A 24766-nucleotide genomic window follows, 5' to 3' on the forward strand; every position below is an offset into this window, starting at 1 on the left:
TCTTTCCTACTTATCACTTCCCCAAGTCCCAGGTCACAGTTCCTGGCAGGAAACTGCATCCTGAATGTGACTAACCCTTCTACTAGAATGGGATAATGACAGACAGGGCTACAGCCTGACTTCATATCTGTGCATCATCCGGGAGAAGGGAAGCCATTAAATATATTGTCATCCTGGCGAATTGAATAGTCTAGGCTCCATGGGACCTCCCAGATCTCCCTGCCAAAGGAAACAAGTCTTTTCCTTGGCGGAACCATGATGTAAAGGCCGAGAACACCATCTAGGACAGGGGTGGGCAAACTTTTTGACTCGAGGGCCACAATGGGTTCTTAAACTGGACCGGAGGGCCGGAACAAAAGCATGGATGGAGTGTTTGTGTGAACTAATATAAATTCAAAGTAAACATCATTACATAAAAGGGTACGGGCTTTTTTTTCAATAGTTTTATTCATTTCAAACGGGCTGGAGTTTGCCCACGGCTGATCTAGGGCCTAGGGGGTCATCTGGTCTGTGTTGCAGAGGGCCACCCCGTGTTTCCAGAGCCCAGGGAGGCATTTGTGGTGGCACAGATTCCCTGGACACTGACAGGCCTGGGGCCTCATGATTTGTGGTTGTCCCTCCTGGCTGCTTCTAGGTGAAGAAGTCAAGAACCCCCAGAAGGCCATCCCCGTGGGCATCGTCGCCTCCCTCCTGATCTGCTTCATCGCCTATTTTGGGGTGTCAGCTGCCCTCACACTCATGATGCCATACTTCTGCCTGGACAAGGATAGCCCCCTGCCTGAGGCCTTCAAGCACGTGGGCTGGGATAGCGCCAAGTATGCGGTGGCCATTGGATCCCTCTGTGCTTTGTCTACTAGGTGAGGATTCTCAGGTTCTTGGGTTGATGCCAGGTAAAGCTGGACACGCAGGTCTGCTATTAAAGTTACTCTTTTCCCTGGAAGTGGAGCCAGTATCCCAACCCTGATTCTCTGGCTTTTCCTTGTTGCTATTAATCACCCAAGAGTTATTCGTGTTACTGATCTCCTTGAAGAACCTGCGGCCCACTTTTTTACATCATCTGCTCAGCAAGGGACTGTCTTTCTGTCCCCAACTTTGGCCACTGGACCAGGCCAGCTCTTTGAACACTGCATTTTGGCCTCAGTTTGGCCATAACGTGGAGGTAACCTTGAAAAAGGGAGAGTGCCTTTTAATGAGAGGCATGTTGCCCCTGGTATGTCCTGTTAGCCCACATGAACATTTACTATTTGTAAATGTCGATTTACCATAGAGACGTCCTCATGAACGCTGGGGTGCTTTTATTTTCTGTTTGAGTCAGCTGGAAATAACTGTAGGAATAAATGTAAAATTTCACTTCCGGAAAAACGACTAGTTTGTGCTGGTTTGTTAGGCTTTTCCTATGCTTAGACTTATACATACTCAGAGTAGTGCTTTCTCCAGGGCTGGTGTATGGAGTTCTGAGGTTATATAGCTTGGTGGCAGCAGTCCTGGCGAGAGTCCAGGGCTCCTACTCCTCTGGTCAACGGGGCCTGGTCAGATCTGGTGCCTGGGTTCCTGGGAAGCTCCTCTAACTGATGCTTTTTCTTCCCTCTAGCCTTTTGGGTTCCATGTTTCCCATGCCTCGCGTTATCTATGCCATGGCTGAAGACGGACTGCTATTTAAATTTTTGGCCAAAATCAACAATAGGACCAAAACACCAGTAATCGCCACGTTAACCTCAGGAGCCATTGCTGGTAAGACCTAGAACTAATTTCACACACTAATATTTCAACAGTTAATTCATTGTTCCCTAGGGAAACATCCTGAATTGTACTGTGGTCTGTGAGAAATTTTAACTTTTGTTTTCTAGCCTTAGACCTGGTTTATTGCAAGGTAACTACCCTTCCAACACAAGGCAGAGGCCAGTGCTCCAGAGGATGTGATGGAATTCCCAATAAGTTTGAATTCTTCTGTTATTATTATCCTCTCATTGGCCTGAGCTTAGGATAATGGTCCCTCAAAGCCACTAGTCTTCTCCTTTTCTGAGTGTCCCTGAGTAGATTTTGGTAAGATGACATCTTGCATTTACAAGCCAAGTAAGAGTTTGTGTTATTACTAGAAATTTAGTGTCCTTGTATCTTAGCCTGTGAATTCCCTGGGAAACGAGGACCCTTATGATTGGTGTTGTATAAAATGTACCACTTTGCCCTGGCCGGTATGGCTCAGTTGGTTGGAGCTATGTCCCATGCACCAAGGGGTTGCGGGTTCAATTCTTGGTCAGGGCACATTAGCTGGGTTGCAGGTTCAATCCCCGGCACTTTGAGCCTATGTGATTATCTAGAGGCCCCAGATTTAAGGAATGATGGGGGCCCAGGGGTGAGGGTGGGAGAGGGCGGGGCTGAAATTTATTTGCACTGCATGCTGTTTGTTTTATACATTTCCTCCTTTAATGACTGGACTGCATTTCCTAGCAGGAAAGGTAGTGTGATCCCATTGTACAGAGGTGGAAGTGGAGGCACAGAGAGGTGAAGGCAGAATGCAGACCCATAGTATAGATCTGGCTCTTGGTTCCTGGTTTGTTTTTATGCCAAAGAGGCTGGCTCCTTCCAGGGTGCGAGAAGAGCATCGGGTCTTTTGGTAAATTAAGACACGTGACACTAGCCAATTTGTGCCATAGGGACTTGTCAAATGGCCATTGATAGGACATCTTATCATCGTAAATGAATGAGTTGTTATTAGTAGGATTTATGCCTTTAGCAAAGTGTGCTTCATTTTGTGGATTAACATTACATAATGGAAGAAAGCTAGCTTTTTATTATTTACTAAATTTGTCCTATAATTCTACATTTCTTTTTTATTTGTTTTGTTTTTTGTTTATCCTCACCCAAGGATATTTTTTTCATTGATTTTAAGAGAGAGTAGAAGGGAGGAGAGGAGGTTGGGGGAGAAGGGAGAGAGAGAGAAGGAGAGAGAGACACACATCAATGTGAGAGAGACACATCGATATGAGAGAGACAGATTGATTGTTGTCTCCCGCACTTGCCCCGACTGGGGCTGGGGATTAAACATGCAACCCAGGTACGTGCCCTTGACCCTTCAGTGTGATGCTCTAACCATTAAGACACATTGGCTAGGGCTGTAATACATTTTTTAGAGTGACCGCAGTGGTCAGGTTAAGGGACACATCTCAGAATACAACCACTATATTTAAGGGATTAAGGCATTGAAAACCATGAAAATTTTTTCAGTATTTACATGTAATTTGATTATATTAAAGACTGGCCTTAATTTCCTTCCTGTGCTGATTAAGGGAGATGAAACTATCATCATTAAAGTGACTACAAAGTACATTCACTAAACTTCTTTTTTTGGTGGGAGCGTAAATAAGTATTAGGTTTTCTAAAATCACCTCACATTGAAGAAGCTTGTCTCGATTTCTCTGAGTGGGAACGCAGGTGCTTGTGGTGTGCGTAGTAGGTCACCGTTCTATTTATCTGGAATTCCTCTTTGCTCCTAAATCTTACTATTTATTCACAATCTAAATTTGTTTTAGCTGCAGTGATTTATAGGAGCTTGAGAAGTGTTTGTGGAAAAGCAATGGTTTTGTGTTATGCTTTAACTTGTCTCGATTGTGAATGATTTGAAAATACCCCAAAGTAGACCTAGCCAAGTTACTGTTTAAATGGGAAACAACCTCTATACGCATGTAAATACACATACACATTCTCACAAAAAGTACAAAGAATTTTCAAATAAGCATGCATGTGTTGTTAAGTGTGGTCATGGTGAAGGGCTTGAAATTGTTTGGGAATAACACTGCTTTCCATGCTCAACTGTCTGGGTCAGGAGCCTCATCCACCTCCTCATCATTGTTGCTGACAGATGCATATGTCTTGGATGATATACCAGAGACTGTTCTTACCTCTTCAGTGGTGTATAGCATGTTCAAGGAGTGCTGGGTGGATGATGAATGAATAGGTGCATGGCTGATGGATAGATTGGATGGCTGATGGATGGATGGATGATAGGTGGGTGGGTGGATGGATGATGAATGGGTAGGTGGACAGATGTACATGATTTGTCTATGAGTCATCATCATATAGAAGAGGAAACACTGGACTTGGAATCACAAGAACCTAGTTTAAATTCTGACTTTTCCATCTAGCTATGTGACCTTAGGTAACTCTCCCAACCTTGTCTGAATTTCAGTTTCTCCATCTGTAGTCTAGTTACCATCTGTTGAGGACTGTGTACATGATTTAACCCTGAGCTTTTCTTCCTGTGAGCATCTTTCTGTGGAAGGGCCTCGGGTTGGGGGGCAAGAAAAAGAAGCACCTCTGTGCTCTGGATTACAGGTGGGTGGTGGGCCTGGGTGTCAGTCTGTGTAGAGGGCCATCCATGGATCCTGATGTTTGTCTCCTCCCCAGCTGTGATGGCCTTCCTCTTTGACCTGAAGGACTTGGTGGATCTCATGTCCATCGGCACTCTCCTGGCTTACTCTTTGGTGGCTGCCTGTGTGTTGGTCTTACGGTATGTATGGCTTTTCTGGGTCCCATGACGAAAATGCACATGAACCCTCCTAGCCTCTTAGCAGTTCAAATTATTGGTTTATACAGTGCAAATTTTAGGTTGTTGATAACTCCTTTGGGAACTTCCCAGGAGAGGGTGGGGATATGGTGGTTGAGAGCCTACTTATAGAGAATATCCATGAAAAGATTCAGGGGTGGCCCCACCTCCTTCTGTCATGTGCCCTCATTTTTCTGGCTGGATGTTGGGAGAATAGAGGGAGGTTCTCAGCCAAGCTGCTGAGCCTGGATCTTGGGATCAGCTGTTTTGAAGGTTTTGGTGATGATTTCAATGTGGTCAGCTTCTTGGGGCAGAGTAGACTGGGGACTGGCCCTGATGAGAGTTGGGAGAATCCAATGAAACTTAGGTCACTGTGATGATCTTCAAAACTCAGGTTACTGCGGTGCTTCAGTGCACGCTGCTGGAGAAAGGAGTTCCATTATATGGTGTGGGGTGGCTGAGGTTGATGTTCAGGAAAACTTTCCAGGTTCTGGTGATAACAAAGCAGCCCAGGCTTAAGCTTGGTGTCTCGGCTACTCCAGGGCACCCCAGCAAAGCATACCTCCTGGTGCCAATTTTTTTTTTTTTTTTGAGAGTCAAAGGCATTCGCTGTATTTATTTATTTATTTATTTATTTTTATTATTATTAGTTAATGTATGTATTTATTTAAATCTTTATTGTTGAAAATAATACATATGTCCTCCCTTTCCCCCTATTGATCCCTACTCCCACCCCACCCCAACCCCCTCCCAGGCCTTCACCACTCTACTGTCTGTCCATGGGCTATGCATATATGCATATAAGTTCCCCAGTTCATTACCTCCCCCCTATCCCTGCCTTTCCTCTGAAATTCGTCAGTCTGTTCCATGCAGGCTGTTTCCAAATCTTAGCTATGGTGAATTGTGCTGCTATGAACATAGGGGTGCATATATCCTTTCTGATTGGCGTTTCTGGTTTCTTGGGATATATTCCTAGTAGTGGGATCACTGGGTCAAATGGGAGTTCCATTTTTAGTCTTCTGAGGTAGCTCCATACTGTTCTCCACAGTGGCTCTGGTGCCAATTTTTCTTTGTTCTGGAAGGACAGGGATCTGCTTCCCAAGTCCCAGAAATGGCCCAAGGTAGCATTCATCATACCATGTACTCATGGAGACTCTTAGTGTTGGTCACCTGGCGTGTTTCTTTCCAGGCATTTATACTTACAAGGCCATTATCCCGTTTCTCATGTGTCAGCATCTAATGTATGTAAAACCTGGGTTGAGCCTTGGTGGTGATTGTATAGGATCAGCTAAAACTAGTTTACTACCACTTATTGCTTCCCAAGGGCTCAATGCTGCAATCTTCTCCAAGGTCCCACCACCTTCTTAATTGACCTCATGGTGTTACATTTAGTGGATCAGTGAAAATATGGTGAATATCTTCAAGCTTACTCTTAGACTGTATGCAAAGTAATTCATAAGGCACTCTGTTTTCCAAGACTGGTGGAAAATATTTGAGTTTCGTTCATTTTGGGTAGGAGGATAAGGGGCCTTATTTAAAATGACTGCTCCATTCGCAAGTAGCTTGTATCTTGGAAATCATACCACTGAACTCTATAGATTTATTTATGCCAAGGCATTGGAGTTTTAAAATAAATTGATCCAATTAAGTCTCACAATATCTCAAAGCCATCAGCCTGCAGACACATTTCTCCAGCTCTCTGCACCAAATAGGATCCTGATGTTGCTTTCTATTTCTGTCTGTGCATTTAGTTCCCTGCAGCCTGGTTTTGTTGGAAGTAGCCTAGTATCTTAAGTTTCCAAGGGCTAGTGCTACTCTCAGAGCCAGAGAAACCATCTCAAGACATTTCTCTGGGCTGGTTTATGGTGGAGGTCAAGTTGTCTCAAAACAGAGACACCAAAGAAGGCTGTTGCCAGAAAGTGAGACCCAGGTCTCCTCTGTTTCCACTTTGCCAGAGAAGACATCATTTTGACCATCTTCTTCCCGTTTGATGCCTTGCGTCCTGGGAAACTTATCTTTGAAGGCTTACTAAGAAACTGAATTATTGCTTGTTCTTTTGCTTAATGGAAACATGTTGGTCACATTTGTCTGCAGGTATCAGCCAGAGCAACCTAACATGGTATACCAGATGGCCAGAACTACCGATGACCTGGATCAAGTAGACCAGAATGAATTGGTGAGCACCAGCGATTCCCAGACAGGTTTTTTACCAGAAGCAGAAAAGTTTTCTTTGAAAACATTACTTTCACCCCCAAACATGGAGCCCTCCAGATTCTCTGGGCTAATCGTGAACATTTCAACCAGCCTCATAGGTAAGAGCCTGCCCTTCCTTGGAATGTGTCTGGGGTGCTGCTTGTTGGCATTGCATGGTTTCTTGTCGCTGGGTATGGGGGTGGGTGTCAGAAGTCCTGCTGCTGGATGGACTGTGCTACCGGTTATTCTGTCCTCATTGCAGGTGATGCCTACAGAAATAGAGCCTCCCTCTCCATAGGTTTTGGGGAGAGCTGAGGATATCATGGGAACTTGAGAAATGGTTGAGATGCATCTCTCTTTCTCTCTCTCTGTCTCTGTCTTCAGCAATTCTTATCATCATCTTCTGCATCGTGACTGTGCTTGGAAAGGAGGCTCTGACAAACGTGGAGTTGTGGGCCATCTTCATGCTTATTATCTCTGCCGTTCTCTGCTCAGTAGTCACGGTCATCATCTGGAGGCAGCCTGAGAGCAAGACCAAGCTCTCGTTTAAGGTGAGTAGCTCTGCCTGTGCTTCGGCAGGGAGCTGCCCGATGGGACAGACCCCGCACGGGCTCTCCCAGGTGTGGGTGTTTGGCGGGAGGTGGTTCCTGGCCAGCCTCAGGGGAACATGGGCCATGGGCACAGACAGTGCCTGGTGGGGACCTGACCCTAGCTCTCAATGGTGTAGCTCCACCTCACCCACCGGGGCTCCTCACAAATGCCATCCAGGTGGATTGTGTATCATCACCAAGCCTTGGAGGTACACTTTTAAATTTCAAATAGAATAGTTCAACCTTAGAGGTAAAGTGGAATCCTCCTTCTAGCCTCTGCTTTAATGGGAATATAGCAGGAGTGGAAAATAAGAATAGAGCTTTCTTCGGCAATTAGTTGCTTAGACCCAAGCTCCCACCTGTTAGGGTTTGCCCGCATGGGGGTGTATTTACGTTGGAGGAGTTGGGGGTGCAAGGGTAGGATTGGCCCTCGCTTCCTCTTCCCAATGTAAAGATGGCAGCACATATAGATCTCAGAGGTCCATGTAAGTGTCAGATGCAGGATGTTTTCTAGGTCGTTTTGTTAAATGATGCAAACAGGTGCCAGCTCCAGCTCTCTGCTGTCAGGGCTGACGCTCCACCTTGTGTCTTCGCAGGTGCCCTTCCTGCCAGTCCTTCCCGTCCTGAGCATCTTCGTGAATGTCTATCTCATGATGCAGCTGGACCGAGGCACCTGGGTCCGGTTTGCGGTGTGGATGTTGATAGGTATGTCCCATACTCCAGTGTCTCCTGAGACCTCCCACCCCTGCTGATCACTCATGACCCTGCTACTTACTTGGCAGATGGCTAATGTCTTTGAACCTCCTCAGTTCAGATTTCAAAACACAGTAGAAACACAGGTAGTCAACAGTTTTCTCTCAGATAACAAGGAGCTCCTGGTAGGTTGTGGGTCCTTCCCTCTTTTTCAGATACTTTTCATTTTAATAGCCTCTTGCCTGAAGTAGTTATGTTATTGGGCAAGAGCTTGAGGTTAACAAGAGCAAGGCTATGAGCATGAGCCTGCTGTCAATAAAGCACCACTCGTTTCCACCCCCAGTAGGAAAGTCGGGACCTCACCTCTTTTCGTGGGCGGTGGGCACTGGCAGGGCCTGCAGGGGCTTGGGTGTCACCTTGTGGGTGCTGGTCCTGTCTGGGACTGACCATGGCCTGGCCACTCTCTGGGCCTCTCCCTCTGGGGATAGCAGGAGATGGATCAGGTTTCTTCCTCAGTGTCCAGTCTGAGTGCTGATGAAGGGCGACTGGCCTTGACCTATGTCCCTCCGTGTCCCTGACAAGAGCAGAAATCTCAGGACCAGGTTTTGCTAAACCTCTCAGTCCGGGGCCACACCTTCGGGTAGACGGCTGCTGCTGTGCCATCTCCAGGATGGTACTTTGCTACCCCATTCTCTGCAGACCCCTCACTCCCCTCAGAGTCTAGTCTAGCCTGTGTTTAGCTGGACAGGCATCTCCTGTAGAGTCATTCTGTGAGAGCTGGCTCAGTCTGCGTTCAGCCCACTGTGGCCATTCCTTGAGACTGCAGAGCCAGGTGCTTACTTCCTGCCAGAGGTGCAGGGACTGCTTCTGAGCATCCCTATGCAAGTGCCTGGCTTCTGGGCATTACCTACTTCCTGTACTTTTAGTAGCTGAGTTGGGTCCTTCCTTTAAGGACCACTCTCCTTATGTCACCAGCAAAATGGTGGCCCCAGGGCCACCTGGGTCACAGTCTCTGGACAGTAGTTAGAATCACAGATCTCTGGACCGGACTGATTCGTATGGTACACTCATTCCCAGGTGACCCGAATGCCCCCTTCAGTGGGAGTCACTTCCACAGAGAAAAGGAGCAGCCGGGACCGTGCAGACTGCGCGGAGACCCACTCTGGCAGGGAGAAGCACAGCTTCTGCAGTGTCCGTCTTGACGCTTCCGGTGGCCACAAGCCCCCCAATTAAGTGGTCAGTGGATGAGCCTGAGGGATTGATGTCCCTTCCAGGGGCCCCCAGCTGAGCAGTTCCCCCTGCTCAGGAGCTTCCCTAGTATGATGCTCTCCAGAGGGTCACCTTTGCTGGACCTGTTTGGAGAGTTGTGTTGTTTCTTTAAGTGTAAAGTGTAGAGAGTGGAGGCTCAGATCAGAGCAGGCAGCGTGGAGCATCTTTGCTAGGCCCCAGGCTGCGCTGTCTGCTTCCTTGGACCCCATCTGCTCTGTTCACTGCTCTCTGCTCTTGGCCTGCAGGCTTTGCCATCTACTTTGGCTATGGGCTGTGGCACAGCGAGGAGGCATCCCTGGTCGCTAAACAAGCAAAGACTGCTGATGGCAATTTGGACCACTGCAAATGACGCACAGCCTCATCCACTGGAGGTGACAGAGCACCCAGAAGCACCTTGCTGTCTCCACCAATGCAACAGGACCCCCCACAACCACAAGGTTCCTGAGCAGCAGAAGGTGCACTGCCTGGACTACAGCCGCAGCCCACATCTCGAAGGGCCTGCCCATCATGCTCTAGGGCAGGCCCACCAGGCGGTTACTTCTGACAGCTCCCTCTAGGGCCGCTTGGCTGTGGCTGCCACTGCGTCTCCTAACTTCCCTCCGAACAGAAAGCAGCTCCTCCTGCCGTGCTGCTGTGGCCCCAGGCAGGATGGAGATCTCCTTCTCATTATTGGGCACCCAGGGCTGTGTCCCAGGCACCGTTCGGGTATTGAAAACGCGGCTACTCCAGACTCACAGTAGCCTCTCCCCGCTCAGCTGGAACAGCCGGCCATCAGTACAAGATGAGTACCACGAAACAGTATGCCTCCACAGGCCCGCCCCTGAGCCAAAGGACAGCTTGCTCCAAAAGAAAAAACAAAGACTGGTTTTCTTTTCCTGCCCCTGCCCTCTGAGTTGTTTCCAGAAGGGGTCTTAGTGTGACCCCTTCTCCACTCTGCCACCTTGACAGAGCAAGAAGACAGAGCGGGAAGGAGGCAGGGCTCGCGGCCGGCCGCACTCCAGAACGCCTATGCGCTGGGGACCTCCTTCAGCCACATTCCCGCCGGTCCCAGCCTGTTCTTGCTGCTCTGGCATCTCATTGCTGCTCTGTGTCCTGAGCAACTGGAACGCGACACTGTTGATGGAGGATCGGCCTCAAATTAGCAGCGCTCAGAACGCCCTTTTCCGTGGGTCTCTGCCGTTCCCTGGACCCTGTCCTCTGGTGCTTGCGGGTCAGTGTTTGGGGTCTTGTAAGGCTCCCAGGACAGGTGTCCGCTCGTTCTGAGGTGATGGTGACCGTTCCTCCCACACTTGTGGCCCCTGCCACGATCTCGTTGGCCCTTCTCTCAAGTGTAATCAGATTGAGTTCTCCTGTTGGTTTCTATGAATCACTCCACCAAACAAGTTGGTGCTTAACATTAACTTGGAAAATGGCCAGATGATTAGCCTGTGCCGTCAGTGTATTTTTCAGTGTGGGGCCCCACACTCGACGGTTGGGGTATATTGCTGTCCCTCTGGTGTACCTGTCGTCCAAGTGCCCTGGGTTTGTTTAGAGGTTTGTAACCCGGCCCAACCCCCTGCTCCGTACGTCCACAGTGAGCTGCTCTCTGCGGCCCGCACAGGCCGAAGCTGGAGAAAACAAACACCATCCCATCGTCCTCGTCAGGGTGTAGCTGGGAGACAGGAGGCCCTTGTTGGCGGAGGTAGAGGGAGACAGACATTTCACACAACACAGAACATGTAAATGCTGCCTTCAAAGCTTATTTTCCCATTTCTTCACCCCTGGCCTTTGGCACAAATCTGGTCGAAAGAAGCTGGTAAGTTGACAGCACTTGTCTTTTGTCCTGCCCAGAAGACTCTTGGAGAAAAGTTTGAGTTTGTGAAACAGCCAGACGGCTAGGCTGGCCGCTGGAGGACGGCTGGGCAGTCAGCCTGCTGGGGCAGGGCCCTTGGTCAGGCCCCAGGTGGATTGCCAAAGAAAGGTATTTAAATTTATGTAGATTGGTGCTGTAAACTATTTTGATAAATATTAACTTATTTTGTTTGGGTTTGGTCGTCTGCTGTTTTCTTGGGCCTGTTAGCTGTCTGCTCCATGTGGCTGATATTTTCCCACATAAAGAACTGGAGGGAGGTGTGTCTAAAAGAGAATTTTTTTTTTTTTAATTTCTCTTTCTGGTTGAAATATCCATGAATTTTCTGGGTGAGCAGAGAGCAGAGAGCAGTGAACAGAGCAGATGGGGTCTACGGAAAGTGCCTAACAGACTGTGATCACAGTTGACCTTTTCACTAGCAGCACCCATCCTTCTGCAAACTGAAAAGGTGCGATTCTCCTGCACGGTCTCACGGATGAGAACCTGCCGACAGGCTAGAGCCAACCTGCTCACAGACGGCGCGGGGTTCAGGCCAAGGAGAATCCCTCACCCTCCCTCCAGGCAGAGCCCCAGTGTCGGGCAGGGCCCCGAGGGTGACTCAGACGTACTACACTCTTGCTGAGAGTAGTTTGTTCTCTTCGTGTCTGAGGGCCATGGCATAGGGATGGTATTGGGGCTAACCTCTCAATGTGAATAGACTTAAAACGCCTCATCCTGCCCCCGAAATACACACACACACACACACACACACACACACACACAGGCAAAAAGAAAATCCACCGAAAGTGCTCCTCCCACCAAACAAGAATAGGATTGTCAGTTTTGCAGCTCGGCCAGTATTTTCCTACACAAGTTTCACACGTCTGGAGACCCTCTGGGGATGTTGTGTCTACTCACCTGTGCCCCAGCCCCACATGCTGAGGAGGGAAAGACCTTTGTGCTGAGTGAGTGCCCCTTCCTGCCTCTGAAGTCCCATCAGCATGTTTCCAGGGCCTGAGAACCCACAAAGGAGCAAATTGGAGCCCCAGGGCCTCTGCTGAAGAGGGAGAGGGAAGGGGTTCCCGAGGAAACAGCCGGCCTCTGGGGCTTTCCAGAAGGGGGACCCTTGGCCTCTGCACATGCCCCACCCTGCCCCATCAGCTCACACTCCCTCACCCCAACGCTGAGCTGGATTTGTTTTTCCAAACCAAGAAGGAGTAGTGACAGAGCCATCTTTCCCAGGCTGTTTTGGAAGGACTGTTGCCAGAACCCCTCACGTCTTGCCTACCTTTGGTTTTATTCCATTGCGTTATCAGGCAATCAGCCACCTGCTCCCATGTGCTGATGTGTGTTTTGGACACCACAGGTCTGCCTCCTGCTGTGTGTTCCCGCCCCAGCTCCCAAGGCCCTGACACACTGCCCTCTGCCCCTGTGGCAAGGCCCACGTTCACGCTTGGATGAGGCACCTGGCCCTGCCCGATCCTTGACCACTGCGTTGGTTCTGCTGCATGCGCGGGGGTGGGAAGGTGGGTTCTGCCAGGTCTCCCCTCCACTCCCACCACTGAGCCTGTCTGAATTGACTAGGTTTTGCAATCCCGATAGGATGGCCTCTAACCTAACATTGGAGACAGACCTATGAGGTCAGGGTGGGAGGCTGGGTTCCTTGGGTGAGTGTGGACACACCTCATGGAGGCCCTGCCCGTTAGGTAAGCTCACTGGCATTTTGGGGAGTTCTGCCTAGCTTTGTACCAGGCCCCACTGTTACACATCTAATACAAGCCATCACCATGAAGATAGGCCCCATGACCAGCGTGTTCCAGGATGGATGGAGAGGGAGTGTTTGTGGGCACATCCACTCTGCTGGGCAAAGGTGTGTGATGCGTATTTATGTAACTGGTTAGTTCCCTTTCAATGGAACTAGATATGTTATGTGTAATCTAAACTATATCTGTTTCCCATCATAAGGAGAGTATTGTACTTAAGGTTCCTTGGGGCGAGGAGATGTAGATTTTGTCAGGCTCTCCTGGACTTTTTTTGGTAATGAAATGCTTTATTACCATCCAGTGGTATAAGAAGCTACACTCTGTATTTCCTCATCGTCATTGTGATGCCTGAAAATTAGGCCAAAAAATGTCAACTGACGTTCATCTCCGTCACTATAATCCAGATTTTGCGCCCATTGCTTGCTGAAGTAGCGCTCTCTTCAAGGGGACATGGACTGACCAAAGGTCTCAGGCGCAGTTACCAAGGAGCCATCCTGGATCGTTCTCCAGAAGTGGAGCTTGAGATGGACGACCTTGGCCGTGAAGTCCAGGCGATTTTCTCAGGGTGTGAGAGTGTCCGCAGGCTCAGGAAGCAGGGCTAGGAAGATGCACTTAGACTTTGCTAGTTTAGTAACAGGGTATGATCTTGTGTTTCTTGATGACAAACTTTTTAATTTGAGAACTTACTCTCCTATTTGAGAAGCTATAATATATATTTAAAATAAGTTTCCTGTTTAAGTTGTGCCTTCCAGCATCACTGGGTGCAAGGAGCACCAACGGTGATGATCCCCATGAGGGCTGGCTGATCACCAAACCTGAAGAGCTGTGGTTTCTCCAGTAAACGTTTTCTTCTATTGAACATGGAGCCATTATTAAATGAGTTTTGTTTTTTATTATGTAAATTGTAAAATATTTTTTGTTTGATGCTCTATTTTTCTAATCGTTTTCTTACAGTTATGATACTAGAGTTAGATTTTAACGCTAACTGCAAATCAGGTTGGTCTCTGCCGGTCCCTCCTGTTTTCACTTTATTTTAAGAACAAGATAGATGTTGTCCATCACTTTTTTAAAATGTGAAACTGCATCCTGTTTTCCTGACAACTCTGTGCATCGACAACTTCTGTACTTTGTGTTGTAAAATCAAACTGTTTTGTGGTACATTATCTCATGCTTCTGCAAATTCTAATAAATTCTGTAGCTTCAGTGTGCACGGTGTCCATCTCAAGAATTCCAGCAGCTTTGGCCAGGTCCCCAGGAGTGGCAGTGCCTCACGGAGAGGTCCAGATCCCGCGCTTTGCTTCTTTAGTATCTTCAGACCTCCCCACAGGCCGGTGTTCTCTTGCCGCCTTCAGCCATTGGGTGGAAATCCTTATTCCAACAATAAGCTGGGAACCCAGAGCCAGGAACCTCTAGAGCCCTCATTTATGATCCTCTGTCGCTGTCTCCCCCTGCCCACTCTCCAGACTTGGCTTGGGTTTGGGCCCCAAACAACAAATTGTTGTTTCTCTCTTTTTCTCAAATCATTAAATAGAAAACATTTTTTTTAAAAAAATAAAGTTTTTAAAACATTTTTTAAAAATTACATTAACTTCAGAGGTTTCATTTGCTGAAGGACTTGGGTATGGGGTACAGCTAAACCCCTCACACCAGAACGCCCCTCCACACCCACCATTGCTTAGGGAGGATGGGTGCATGCAGGGCAGGGAGAGGGTGGGGAGGATTGTAGCTGTTCTAATACTTGATTTATCTGTCCCCATTCCCCCTTGAGAAAGGATCATTTTCTTGCAAGGGAGGCAAATTCAGTCAAATTGACCGTAGCTCTCAGACACTGACACACAGTGATTCAGTGATCACATGGGCAAATCTGTTGCCAGAAAGACAAGGCCTAACCTGTGTGTCATCTCAGCTGATGACAGTGCTGGAGGGGACACCCAGGAGAGCAGAGAGAGGGCAGGGAGCTGCTATTGGGCCTGGCGCTGGTGGCTTGTCATGGGGAATAAAATACTGACGACCAGGCACATCACCCGGTGGTCGGCCAGATGGTAAACTGGAACACAAACCCGACCCGATGGTGTGGAAGTGTCCCCAACATGTCCCCAGGGTGTGCAGTGTCTGGGGATGCAGCAGGCAGGAGTCCATTGCACCCCCCAGGGCAACTTCTCAGAGGTCTCCAGTGAGCCCAGTCCCTGGCCTTCAGGATCAGTGGGCGCCAGTGTCTCGGAGAGCCCAGAACTGGGACAGGACCATGGTGGCAGGGGATGCGAGTGTCGGCTAAGCACTGGCCTGAGCTGAGCGCATGGTGAAGCCTCTTCCAGCAGTGCCACACTGCCACCTAGTGGCCTGCCACAGGGTTTCCAGCCTTTTCTGGGAAACCTTGAGCCCCAGAAAGGATCCAGGTTGCAGGCCTTGGGAGAGTCGCCCGAAGCACCTTTTCCCTGCACAGGTTGGATATGATACACTTCTGCTGAATCCAGAGCTGTGCCAACAGCTTGGCATTCACAGTAACAAGGAATCCTGTAAAGGCTCTTCACCAGGAGACAGCCACCTTGCACACCGACCACTCTAGCCCCCAGAGCAAGGCGGGGTTGGAATCCCTACTGGGGGTAACACTGCTGGCCCCTCTTCAAAGGGAACAGTTTCCTTTGAGCAAATCAAGCCTTCCTACCAACCCATCAATGCAGTCATTGAAAAATCCGCTGTGAGAAAAGGCTCAGGGACCAAACTGGCAGCGCTTTTGCTAACGAGCTGAGCCCTTTGGCCTGTTTCAGATGGCCAGCACCTAATCCTAGGGGACTCAGGTTGGGTAGGGAAATGGAGAAGCTGTGCAGGTTACACTTTCCCAAGGATACTTTAACATTTTACTTAGCAAGACAATGAAGTTGGCCCTGGTGGGGTAGCTCAGTTTGTTTGAGTGTCCTTCCAATACACCAAGGTTGCGGGTTTGATCCCTGATCAGGACACATACAAGAAGCAACCAATGAGTGCATACATAAGTGGAACAACAAATTGATGTTTCTCTCTTTTTCTCAAATCATTAAATAGAAAACATTTTTTAAAAAACACAATGAAGTCACTTGTTGAGTGCCTGCCGGTGGTCTGCAGTCACTGGAGAGGGGATGCAACACCCCCCCTGCTACACTAACCTGGGTGCAGGGAAGGCGGGAAGCACCACCCAGAGAGCAGCAGCTGTGCGCGGTGCCTGCTGGTTGTCCGTGCAGTGGGTGCCCTAGCGTGCTGCACCCAGCCAGGACCCTGGGTCACTTGCAGCAGAGTGACTCCAGCTTAGAGCTGAGTAGAATCTCACCACCCCCATGTCTTGGCTGGAAGAGCCTCAGAGACTTGAACTAGCGCCCACCCCCCACCCCCACCCTCACTTCTCCCCCCGGGGGAGGGGGCGGAGAACAGAGCTGGGCTGGCTGAACCCAGGGAGCCTGTTGTTTTGTTTTTAAGAGGTTTGAGAGAAGCAGAGTGGTTAAAAAAGATATTAAGCAAACTTAAGTGATTTAATTGCCCTTGTCTTAACAACTTTGGGTGTTTTTTGTGTATATTTAAGCATTTTATCCAAACATTCCAGTGGGCAGAATGCTGATTCGTAATAACATTGAGCAGTCCCAGAGATCTGGTTTGATGCCTATACTCCAGTGATGGCGAACCTATGACACGCGTGTCAGAGGTGACATGCAAACTCATTGTTTTGGTTGATTTTTCTTTGTTAAATGGCATTTAAATATATAAAATAAACATCAAAAATAGAAGTCTTTGTTTTACTATGGTTGCAAATATCAAAAAATTTCTATATGTGACACGGCACCAGAGTTAAGTTAGGGTTTTTCAAAATGCTGACACGCCGAGCTCAAAAGGTTCGCCTTCACTGCATACTCTGAGGCAGCACCAGCTGTGCAAACAGGTGAGACACCTCGTTTTATTGTGCTTTGATTTATTGCACCCCACACATGTTGCATTTTTTACAAACTGAAGGCAAGGCCCTCCACTGGTTAAAAGATTACAACTTGCTTTATTGCAATATTTGCTTTATTGTAGTCTGGAACTGAACCCGAATATCTCCGCAGTATGCCTGTACCCACTTCCGGGTTTCTACCTGAGCATCGCTCCTTCCGCTGAGATGAGTGACCCAAGTCCCACGCAGGCAGAGCTGGCTGTGCAAGGCTCCTTGCACAGAGTAGGTGACCAAGTGGTTGGCTTTAGAGGTCTCGTCTGCCTGCTGCAAATCAGCTGTGAGAGGGGAAAGTTCTCTGCAGACAGGAGGAAGCGGCTCTAACGTCGTCACTCCCTGCACATGCCAGGGGCTGAGTCACCCGCCTGCTCAGTAAAGGTGAGACCTCACGTGTGGGGGGAAAGGAAATGGAAGGTGGTTATTATAAAAGTGGAGGACACAAGACAGCAAAAGACACTAATAGGCTGGGACAGGTTGGCAAGTGAATCAATAAATAGGTCACTATCAATAATCGGGAAGCTGGGTGACTTAGGGGGGATTCTGTGGTCCTTGCAGGCCTAGAAGTGACTCGAGGGGATTTATCATCCGTGAAAGCTCTCTTGTTCAGCAGCTGGTCAGGACGGCAGACTTGCTACAGTCTCACTAAAGTCCCTACCACTCCTATATGCCCCACAGGGAACTGACAATAGGGGTCTCCCTTCCATCCTTAAGCAGGGGCAGGCTGCCAAGCTGGCTGCAACCCACCCAGAGGTCAGGACTGGGGAGCAAGTGCTTTCAGGCTGAAATATGTGCTGGCTGCACAGAATATTATAGGAAGAGCCACAGAGCTGTCCAGGCTCCCGTGTCCCCTGTTGGCATGAGAAAGCCTGACAGATCGTTGTGCACGATAAGGAACTGCTGTCTGTGACCATCACACCAGGAGGCTCCTCCTTGCTGCTCATGAGAGAGCTCTATGGCCATCCAGCCATGAACTGGCAGGATTTAGGACACATCAAACTTTCGTTGGGGGTAGAATCATAACCCTGTCTAGTGCTGAATTTGAAATCGATGGTAAAGGAATTGCACTCAATCTTTTGTGTCCCTTTCCCACTGACTCCAGCCCACTCAGCCTACTAAAGACAGCGGGCTGAGCAGAGTCACTGAGCCCCCCAAAGCCAGGGCCAGGCTCCTGGAGATCCGGGCTGCAAATATGGGTGTGGGGGCCTTGGACCTGCTGAATCAGGGCAAGAGTCTGGAGACTCAGTGGCTGACCCTGGCAAAACACAGGAAAAAAATCCAGCCTGCCAAACACCTCCCTGGCTGCTATGGATCCAGCCCGAATTTCCTCAAGCCTGAGCCGGGCAGGCCAAGAGTTACATCAAGTGCGTGTCACGGGAGCTCCCTCAAATTAACTTTAATATACTTCAAACACAAATATGCAATACAGAAAGTGTAGGGGCTGGGTGAGGAATGTGTGACCCCATTCAAGCAATCACACCCAGTGTGCCAGTCCATCAACCCCTCCCCTCTCGGACACCCGGCCAGAATCCTGCCCCAGCTCGGGGGCCCGGCAGTGGGGAAGGGTACACACTCAGCTCCCAAATGCCCAGAAAAGGTCGGTGAGGTCTGATGGGTTTGTCTGAGGTGGCGGAGCTGCGGCATCTGTAAGTGGAAACAGCTCCGGCCTGGGACGTGATGACAGGACTTCCATGTTGAGAGGTTCAAGTCCTAATAGCGTGCGGAGTGGCGGAAGGAGCACAATGGCTGCCACCCCTCCTGTTCCAGGATAACAGCCAGAGGTGACAGGAGTCCACGATGAAGGACGAGGCCAGGGCAATGTAGGAATTAGCTCAAGTGCCCAAGGTGAGGGCTGGTCAGGGCAGAGCTCCAGTCCACCTAGTGAGGGATTATTTAGTGCTAACATCACCACACCTTGGCCACAATAGGCTAACACGCTGTAGCACATCCTAACAGAACACTGGAGTCGGTATTGCTGTGTAACTGCATTTAGCAGGTGTCCCTATGGACGCAGTTCCTAATCTGGAGAGCTGAGCTACCGCTGAAACTGTGTTTGGAGGTGGTGCCGCTAAAAGAAGACATAACTGTGTACTTTGTGAACATGGCGTAGTCTACTCTAATGGAATGCCCGACTCAATATCACAGCATCATGCAGAGCCATGAGAGGAGAAACGTTTCTTCGATGGGCATCTACTGTGTATGTCCCCAGGATGGGCGGATGCTATTGGAGGTTTGCTAGAAACAAGATGGAACTTAAGCAGAAGCCCAACCTTGACTCAGGCAGGGAACACAGACCAGGTCTGTCTTCATGTAAGCGAAGCAGGCAGGCCTTTGGGCAAGCTGACCCCTTCCTTCTGTGGGCCGTCTCTTCCCCACCACAGATGTCCCTGCCTGAGTCCACTGGCCTTGGTCATACTCAAAGACTGCCCTGTGCTCAGGACAATTTCCAGGGGCCTTGGGGAGGGAAGTACAGGGTCTCTGTCACAAACAGGAAACAAAGGCATCATTATCATCATATCAATTGTTAAAACTACTTCCCTGTTGGGTGTCATGCTCCTAACCTTCCACAGCACTACAGGAATACCTCTCACGTTCTAATTCTACCATTTCAGAGACAGGTGCCAGTCCAGTAGCCAGTGACCACTGGCTGGAGTTTCTGTGGGCTCCTCTGTGTGGAAGGACCTTTTGGGTCTAAGATGGAGCACTGTCAGCTGTGGCACTGCTCGATGATCCTGCAGAAAATTCACCTGGGTTCCTGGAGGGTCAAGGAATGGTCTAGCTCAGTGTGGAACTGGTCCCCCAGGACGGAAGAACTGGTTTTCTGGAAGCCCCTGCTAGAACCCCTGAGCCATCTCAATGCACAGTGATGGGACCGAGTTACTGAACCGAACTGAAGGGGAGATTGCTATGAATGGGGGCCTGAGGGTCATATCGGTGGGTTGACCACTCGCAGCATCAGATCAGAGCAAACCACCTAGACTGCCAGAGCGTCCCTGCTCTGGGCTCAGTCAGGGCACAGATCCTGTCAGCAGTTTTTCTCGTGAGGCCACAGGGCGAATGGTCTTGGTCAACTCCAAGGTCATCCTCACCCTCCCTCCAGAAGGGCTTGCTCTCCCATATTTCCCCCGAGGGAGCAATAGCTGAAGGACAGATTCCAAGATGCCCTTTAGGAAAAAAGCAAAACTTGTGTTTACAAGACTATAGATGATTCACTGTCATGTCGAAACATCCAAAAAGCTGCTAAACCCCGCAGGGTTTCCCACTGTGCTCCCTTAGCCGCTCACCACAGGAGCCTTGATCATTAAAACCTGCGAATGGAATAATGGTGACTTCAGATCATGCTAAGAAGCGGATTGTTCCAAAGGCAGTTACCGTTCACAAGTCGCTGGTGTTTGTGTTAAATACAGTACCACTTGGTGGCAGGTCGAAAGGCGCTTCTTCTCAGTATCTTTTTTTTTTTCTTTTCTATTTTGGGTAGAAATATTCCTGGGAAGCTAGATAGAAATGCATTTTCATTTCCCAAGTATTTTTAGGCACAAGTTAGAAAACTGCTGACCTTCACCAAAATATGTCAGCACTTCATGTTATAAAAAATGCAATTTAGAACCACCACGTGTGCAGATACGTTCATTGACATATCTACGCACATCGGTGCAGCACACAATGATTATTCGGTATAGATTCCAAACTGAACTATCTGTCACTAACCTGAAATTCTGCAGTGAAAATTCATTGCTCAAAAACAATTGGCATTTCTTTCTTTTGGCTCTAACTACGGTCCAACGTTTGCACATCAGACACGACCCGCGAACACTTCCCTCGGTGCCAACGCCAGGGAAGAGCAGTGACTGGGGAGGGCGCCGCTGAGCAGCTCCTGAGCATGCGCGGGGCGGCCTTGGTGAAGACTCCCCCAGGTGGAAGCGCGGGTGCGTGAGGGGCCGCAGCTCCGAGGCCGCGTGGCGTTGTCATCTGGGCGTGGTGCCCACTTTGGCGGGTGAGGAGGGTCCGGAGGAGGAGCCGCGGTAAACAGGGGACGTGGGGGTGAGTTTAACTGGGCTGGTTGGGTCCCCAGTTTGGAGCTTCCAGAGCAACTCTTCATTGGTGCGGCTCAGCCTCTTCTTCTCCTGGGCCTCCTTCTCCGCGTACTCCTGCAGGTTGGCGTTCTCCTCCGACAGCTGTCTGCACGGGGAGAGGACAGTCATGCCACAGGCCTCAGCTCGGATACGCCAGGCCAAGGACGCCTGCGCGGGCAGCGGGGGAGTCGGACCCTAACCCACAGTCTCGGTTGAACCACTATTGCTGCTTGTCCCACCACATCGCCCGCCCCCCCCCCCGCTTCAGCCGGGTGATGGCTCAGCCCTCATGGACAAAAATAGCCTCCCTCTGGCTGTTTTACTGCACACCAACCGCGGGGGGGGGAGGGTGTATCTCCTCATCCTTCCCTGAAAGTTGGGGACCTCAGAGCAGGGGACCAAGATAGAGACGATGTCACCAGGAGCAGCTGCGTTTGGCTACACGGCCAGGGCCAGGCTGGCCCATGGCGACAGCTCAGCAGCCAAGGGAGACGTGGGTCTGCACTGCTGAGCTGGCCGAGCACCGGGTGGCGCACATGGGGTTCCCTTTTCCCTGGGAACGCCCAGCGGCCCCTCTCCAAAATCCGCCCTGGGAACAAACCTGAGCACCACCCAGCCGCGTTGGGGCTCCTGCCATATGCTTTCCTACGGTCGGGGAGGCCTCGCAGCTCAGAGGAGGGAGGTAAATTGGACGTCGGGACACAAACAGGACCCTCAAGCTCAGCAGCAGAGCCGCTTTGTGGGTGGCACATGTTTGTGAGTTTAGACACCTGCTCTGCCTACCTCGTGACGACAGTATTCTGGTCAATCCTTGCTCTGAGATCTTCGTTCTGCTGCTGGAGAACTTGGATTTTCTCCTCCAGGATAATGTTCTTTTCCGCCTGGAAAGGGTGCAGTGTTAGGAGGCCCCTGGCAGGGCCGCCTGACAGGAAGGAGACCAGTGCCCTTGGAGGGTTATCAAGAAGCGTGTTTTGCAAACTACAGTGTGTAGTGCACTGGTGGGTTGTAAAATTAGGTTAGAGGGATGTGGCGGGCATTTGTTGAAAACAGAATAAAGCAGAAGAGAAAATACCAGAATGTGCTGTATATAGTAAAAGTAAGTATAGTTATATATATTTTAGATATATAGTTTTATTTCACATATATTATGCACATGTGTGTATGTATATACTGGAATCCTATGTAGAATATATTTTTATAGTGAGTGTCCCCAGGCCGTTGCCACTGTTAGAGATATGCCGTGATCAGCACCAGGACCTAGCCTGGCTAACGGGTCCCATGGGCCCCCCTGTACTGCATTACCCTCCCTTGCTGGGTGCACCCTATGACATTCTAAATGAATGGAGAGATGGAAACATGGACACAGTTTCCCTTCTGAGACTATGGGCAGCCAGGAATGCAAAGCACAAGGCCATCTTGGCACATTCTCAGAAAAATCACAGCACCCAGGGCTGTTCCTGCTCCACAATTTCTACAATTCTCTCTGTCAGAGGGTCTCCCCGGGCCCAAGACCTAGCTGAAGCACAGTTCCATTCTAATATGAAGTTTAAAATAAATTATTTTTGAAAAGAATGTGACAAATTCTATATTAGTGTAGTTAATCTTTAAGGAAAACGTTCACCTCTCCAAGAATAAAGGTTAGGAATCAGAGCCAAAGGATGGACCTCTGTCCCTGCTCTTCATCAAGACACTCTCACCCAGCCCCCCACTTTGCTCTAAGGAAGTGGGACGTGATTAAATCAGTACCCCCACACCATACACACAACTGCTTCTGGAGTGAGAAGTCATGAATGCCTGCAGAAAGCCTAAAGCATGGCTAAAAACAGCCACATCAGCCTCTAGGCTTGTCAGTGATTGAACAACTGGATGCAGATGGCCCAGCCTGGAGGAGGAGGGTTGCTATCCTCATGTTGGTTGGACTACAGGCAGGACCAGGAGAGCAGGGCTCTGTCCCTGAGCTCCCAGTGGTCTTAGTTGTTGTCTTGCTGGGAAGCTGTGGGCTGCCGAGGGCTGCTGAATGGTGCCACGTGGCCAACGTTAGCCAGGATGCTGGTAACAGACACTCACATCCAGGTCCGCCCCCTCCTAACTGATGAGCACTGGTGCAGAAAGAGATGTCTGCGAAAGGGGACAATGCTAGACAAGAGAGGGCAGTGACAACTGAATGTGAAACTGAGGCCTCCACCAGCTCCTGATTAGGGTAACCAGCTCAAGGATATTTCAGAACAATGGAGAACTTAAACAGTTAGACCAGATGATCGGTTACTGAGGTGGTAAGTTAAGGATTTGCTCATTGAACGTGTGCAGGGGATGTCTCAGGTATGTACACGTGTACAGAGAAGCTCTGGAAAGTGTTAACAGTAGTAGAAATATATTTTAATTTTCTTATTTATGTTTATATTATCATTTTTAAAAAAATATATTTTTATTGATTTCATAGAGGAAGAGAGAGGGAGAGAGAGATAGAAACATCAATGATGAGACAATCGTTGATCGGCTGCCTCCTGCATGCCCGCTACTGGGGATTGAGCTCGCAACCCGGGCATGTGCCCCAACCGGAAATCGAACCATGACTCCAGGTTAATAGGTCAGCATTCAACCACTGAGCCATGATGGCCAGGGCTGTCTAATCATTTTCTATAATGCACATATTTTCCTTTTATAGTATCAAAAGTTTGTTTTTCATATAACAATTTATAAAAAGGAATAAAACATAAGAATTTATCTGAGAGCCTTGGGTCAAGTTCCAGTTCAGGATGGTATCTCCTTGGGAACTGGCTTCTCTGCTACTAACTTTGGACAATCATCTCCTCGAGCCCTGGCATGGCCCTTGTGCCTAAAGGTAGAGAATGAACTCTGGGGTGCTCTGTTCCCCAAAAGGGGCGCCCTTTGCTGGTTCTGTGGAAGCCAGGCTGAAAGGTGAGGCCGAGAGTGGTGAGCGCGCTGGGCTGGGCGTAGCCACTGATTGGCTTTAGTGAGATGCCCTGTCCCAGGCCCCCATCTCTAACTTGTGAAAGGAGGCTCCCAGCATCTCCTTCACAGCCCTGCTGTCAGAACAGAGGCATGGGGAGTGCTCTGCGTGGTGCCTGGCACACGTCAGTGATGCTCCTCTGTGCTGGCTCATCACACGTCTGCCAGGGAGGAGTGAGGAAACCACTTCAGAGCCATGGGGCGGGGATGGAGGCTGCAGACTTGGACAAAATGAGGCCACCTCTGAGACCCCTGGCTACCTAAGAAAGGCCTTGGGACTCAAGGATAGAATTCTCCACTCAGGTGGGAGCAATGGGTTCAGGGCCCGCGTCCTGAACGGTGTCAGTGTTGACATCAACGATGACAGTAAGGTTGCTAGGCTCTCCCCAGGAAATAGACCAACTCACCAGCTTTTCCAGCTCAATAATCTTCTTTTCCTGCTGGTGTATTTGCTGATTCTTCATCTCTAACACCTGCTTCAAACTCTTCATGTCTTCTTCCAAGTGCTGATAGGGAGCCAGTGCAACCTACAGGGGCAGAGAGCGACAAGCTATTTTCCCGGGTCCTGGCAAAGGCCGCTGCTCACCACAGTCATGGATTTCACTAAAGCTAGTCTTCTTTAACCAGCTGCCCAGTAGGCACTGGAGCATGAGGGAGAGAGAGGAACATCAGCTCACACAGCCCTCCCTGGTAGAGATCCCACTGGTGTCCCACTGGGAATGCGACTAAAAGTCCAGCTCCCTGGGGAAAAGAAGAGAGAAAGCCATCACCACTGGAGAGTGTGGGGGCTGGAATGGCCGGATGCTACCAGCCCATTCCCAGGGGGAGCTGGTGCGGTGAAAGGAGTCAGTTCGACACTGGCTTTGGACAGTCACTCAGACCACTTGGTTCA

The 24766-nt window shown here is 49.5% G+C and overlaps 2 protein-coding genes across 4 annotated transcripts in view; one reads left to right on the forward strand and one right to left on the reverse strand.

Moving 5' to 3' along the window:
* Nucleotides 1-14087, forward strand: part of SLC7A1 (solute carrier family 7 (cationic amino acid transporter, y+ system), member 1) — a 46833-nt gene extending 32746 nt beyond the window's left edge. For all 3 annotated transcript variants that reach the window (XM_015568201.1, XM_015568200.1, XM_015568202.1), the window contains 7 exons: nt 635-857; nt 1592-1731; nt 4405-4507; nt 6638-6855; nt 7121-7287; nt 7923-8031; nt 9534-14087. In XM_015568201.1, coding sequence (XP_015423687.1) covers nt 635-857; nt 1592-1731; nt 4405-4507; nt 6638-6855; nt 7121-7287; nt 7923-8031; nt 9534-9637 — 1064 coding nt within the window. In that variant the 3' untranslated portion in view covers nt 9638-14087. The remainder of the gene's footprint in view (nt 1-634; nt 858-1591; nt 1732-4404; nt 4508-6637; nt 6856-7120; nt 7288-7922; nt 8032-9533) is intronic.
* A 2791-nt stretch (nt 14088-16878) lies between these two features.
* The window catches only part of MTUS2 (microtubule associated tumor suppressor candidate 2), a 529958-nt gene continuing 522070 nt past the window's right edge, over nt 16879-24766 (reverse strand). Inside the window, 3 exon segments of the mRNA XM_006770370.2 lie at nt 16879-21010; nt 21688-21785; nt 24282-24401. Coding sequence (XP_006770433.2) covers nt 20797-21010; nt 21688-21785; nt 24282-24401 — 432 coding nt within the window. The 3' untranslated portion in view covers nt 16879-20796.

This window comes from Myotis davidii, unplaced genomic scaffold, assembly GCF_000327345.1.
Source record: "Myotis davidii unplaced genomic scaffold, ASM32734v1 scaffold84, whole genome shotgun sequence".
NCBI classification, from domain to species: Eukaryota; Metazoa; Chordata; class Mammalia; order Chiroptera; family Vespertilionidae; genus Myotis; species Myotis davidii.